Source organism: Rhipicephalus sanguineus, unplaced genomic scaffold, assembly GCF_013339695.2.
Source record: "Rhipicephalus sanguineus isolate Rsan-2018 unplaced genomic scaffold, BIME_Rsan_1.4 Seq469, whole genome shotgun sequence".
Classification (NCBI taxonomy): Eukaryota; Metazoa; Arthropoda; class Arachnida; order Ixodida; family Ixodidae; genus Rhipicephalus; species Rhipicephalus sanguineus.
In genome coordinates, this window is record NW_023615320.1 from 37,964 (window position 1) to 41,152 (window position 3,189).

Genomic DNA, 3,189 nt, shown 5'->3' on the forward strand with positions numbered 1-3,189 from the left:
TACTGGGCCCTTCGCTGATTCGCAAAAGGAATAATTATGGCGTAGTGGACATTTAGCAACTTTACTTGCAGCAGGCATTCTAGGACACTTTGAAGCGCCCAACGTTAAGTGCACAGTGGTTCGTTTACTTACGGCACGGCTGAGGCATGCACCGAGAAGCGAAGGGAGGCGAGCAGTTGAGAAGGCGATGCGCACGGGGCCCGAATAAAGGGACGCTAAAGGGAAATAAACATTTATGTCAGAGTGAAAGGTCAGTGTTTGTGAATGCCTAAAACGTCAATATTATCAATAGGAGTGCTCTAGTAATCGAGAAATTAAGGCAAATGTAGGAAACTCATATGCGCCACCAGTTGGACGTTTTCGAACGAGCCTGATAACGTCAAGAGTCCCGAGTACAATTAACCACTAGTACTCGAACTATTTATAATAAAAAAGGACATTCCGAGCATTGCAAGACGTAGTAAAATGCTCCTTGCGCTTTTGTAATTGATTCATGTAAAAAAGAACTAGACGTCAGAGTAGAGAACGGCGCGGGTTGTGCAAAAGTCTTTTTCGCAGCGCAGCACTCCGCTCGCGCGGTCGCGTCTCAGTGGTAGTTTCTTTATCGCGTACTGCTGCGTGTGCCTTGCACGCTCATAAAAGTCGCTCTAACGGAAAGTTCGACAAAATGTAGTGTCGATGTGATGTGCTCTTCAGAGCAGAAACCACAGTGTCGGCTGCCGGGCAGTAAAATCGGGCAACCTTGGGCAAGGGAACTGCTTCGTCAGGAGGCCTTTTCAGGCGCGTTATTTGGAGTGCGCGAACGCTGGGCGGACCACTAAAACGTGATTGTCATTCAAAATGAGCCTTCCTTTGCACGAAACAAGCGCTCCGAGGTTTCTGGACCGCTATTCAACAATCGACGTCGACTTAACATTTGCCTTTAGTGTCGCTCTAAGTTATCGCGTTCTACTCCGGAAGGCGAAGCTGACGGGTCCTCCAAATTTTTTTCATACGTGGAGCCTGTTAGCTGAAACATGCTTTATGCTAAATCGCGATATTAATAATGGTGTTAACACGTGGATGCTTGCGTTGTCTGATTTTCTGCAGGAACTTCATCTAGAGACGGCGGGTTGAGAAAAGCAAAAGAACAAAGTAATCCCGGCTTCTTCCAAGCATGGATGGGAAGTTTTTCGACGACGAAAGAGGTTCCCTCACGAACAACGCGGGCCGGTGCCTTTAGACACGGAGTTGAAACCTCCGCGTTCATCTCTGTGGAGCGATCGACCGCCGCGTCTCGGCATTCCGCGATCCACCAGAACGCCTCCTTGAAAACTTCCCTCAAAAACCATCACCGGCGGCTCCGACTGCTTAAAATGGTGACTATCTTCAAGAAAAACCTGTCTCACTACCCGGTGGTGCCACCAGACAAAGTCCGGCGGGTCATCATTGTCACTTACTTCCGAGCGGGTTCTAACTTCGTCGGTGAGCTGCTGTCTTCGTCGCCGCCCACATTTTACCACTACGAGCCCCTGAGCATGTACACCGTTGCTACCAGGTTAGTTGGAAGGAATGCGACGGAAGCGTCCAGCTTGATCAGTCACCTGCTACGCTGCGAATTGCAAAGCGTGGGACACTACATCCGCAAGGTGATCGAGAGGAAGGACCCCTTACGGCGGAACCGCTTCCTCTGGGCCTTGTGCCGGGGAGACAATAAGACATGCTTCAGGGCCGACTTCGTGTCCAAGGTGTGCGCGCGGGCGCCCGCGCAAGTCATGAAAATCACGCGTCTGCACATGTCTCAGGTTCTAGCCTGGTTGCGTAGCAACACGGACCTAGCCAAATCTGTGAAGATTCTCCACCTTGTGCGAGACCCGCGAGGCATCCTGGCTTCGAGGAGACTCTTGGAGTGGTGCAACGAGTCGAAGAGCTGCGTCGACCCGGCCACACTTTGCTCAGAACTTCGCGGCGACCTCTACGCGTCCGAGGAGCTCCAGAGGACGTTCCCGAACAGCACGTACCGTGTCAGGTACGAGGACGTGTCTCTGGACCCCAAGAAACAAGCGCTAAAACTGTTCAAAGCTCTCGGACTAAACCACACGGTGTACGTGACCTCATTCCTGAAGGGGCATTCAAAGGGGAGTAAGAGCGACGCCTCGGACCCGTATTCGACGAGGAGGAACTCGTCCATCGTCCCATTTCAGTGGGTGAATAAACTTAAATTCAAGGACATCGCGGATATCCAGCGGTCCTGCTCGGACGTGATGCGTCGCTTAGGTTACAAGATTATCGCTAACGCAGACGAACTGCTCAGCAAAGTGCGCACAGCTCCGTGCTTGGCTTGATAGAAGATAGTGTCCGTACGACGAGTGCGCCCGTAGGCGCCGGAATCTGGAAACATACGAACGCGTTGTTTCTGGGACTTCACTAAACGCTATAGGTTTTCTTCTACAGGTACGAGGACATTTGCAATCCGTATTTATAGGACACGCTTAGAAATTCTGCGTGCTTTTCATTCGCGGATTCATCTTGCTTTGTGTCACAATGTGAGAATGCGTGTCTTTTTTATTGCCATGAGTGCAGCTTCCTCAGTGTTGCATGGTGCCTGTATTAACTTTTGCATTCGTTTTCACTTTTTTTTGCCTTTAAAGTCGATGGGTAAGATGTAGACATATTATGGAAACACTGGTTGCGACCTTTTTTGGGCCTATAATTTGTAAGTCCTTTGGCGGTTCATCATGCGCACTTTTCGATCTGTGATGGTCAAGTAAATACGATGATATATCTTTAAGGGATTACTTTACTAGTTGCGCAAATGCAGTACTACTAACGTAAATACTAAGGTAAACACTAAAATACAGTCGCATACTAAGGTACGCGATAGTCATACTAAGGTAAATGGTTAATGGCGGTATAATGGTATTAAACGTTCTGTGCTTTGACTGAGAATATTCGAAGAGCTAATTTTACTGCCGAGGTTGCGAATATGATGATGATGATGATGATGGTGCTCCTGGAATGATTGGCCCCTACCCTCTCGGGGGGATCGGCCAAGAGTCGGGCGGGCCATTAAGTCTGAAATTTTTAAGTGGTGATAGAGGCTTCATTGTCAATTAAAATGAGTTGTTTTTCATGAACTCGTGTTCTGGCCTAGACCATTTTGCATAACTTCCCAAATGACTAAAAATAATTGTCAGGATGACATAAGTT

The 3,189-nt window shown here is 48.7% G+C and overlaps 1 protein-coding gene across 1 annotated transcript; it reads left to right on the forward strand.

Annotated features, from left to right (window-relative positions):
* Positions 1–1,160: 1,160 nt before the first annotated feature.
* LOC119377440 (carbohydrate sulfotransferase 3-like) lies at positions 1,161–2,324 on the forward strand. Its single transcript, XM_037646912.2, has one exon. It carries the CDS (start codon positions 1,161–1,163, stop codon positions 2,322–2,324), a length of 1,164 nt encoding a protein of 387 aa, XP_037502840.2.
* The last annotated feature ends 865 nt before the right edge of the window (positions 2,325–3,189 follow it).

Coding starts and splice junctions, on each gene's coding strand:
- LOC119377440 (XM_037646912.2), top strand. CDS start 1,161: ATGGGAAGTTTTTCGACGACGAAAGAGGTTCCCTCACGAACAACGCGG.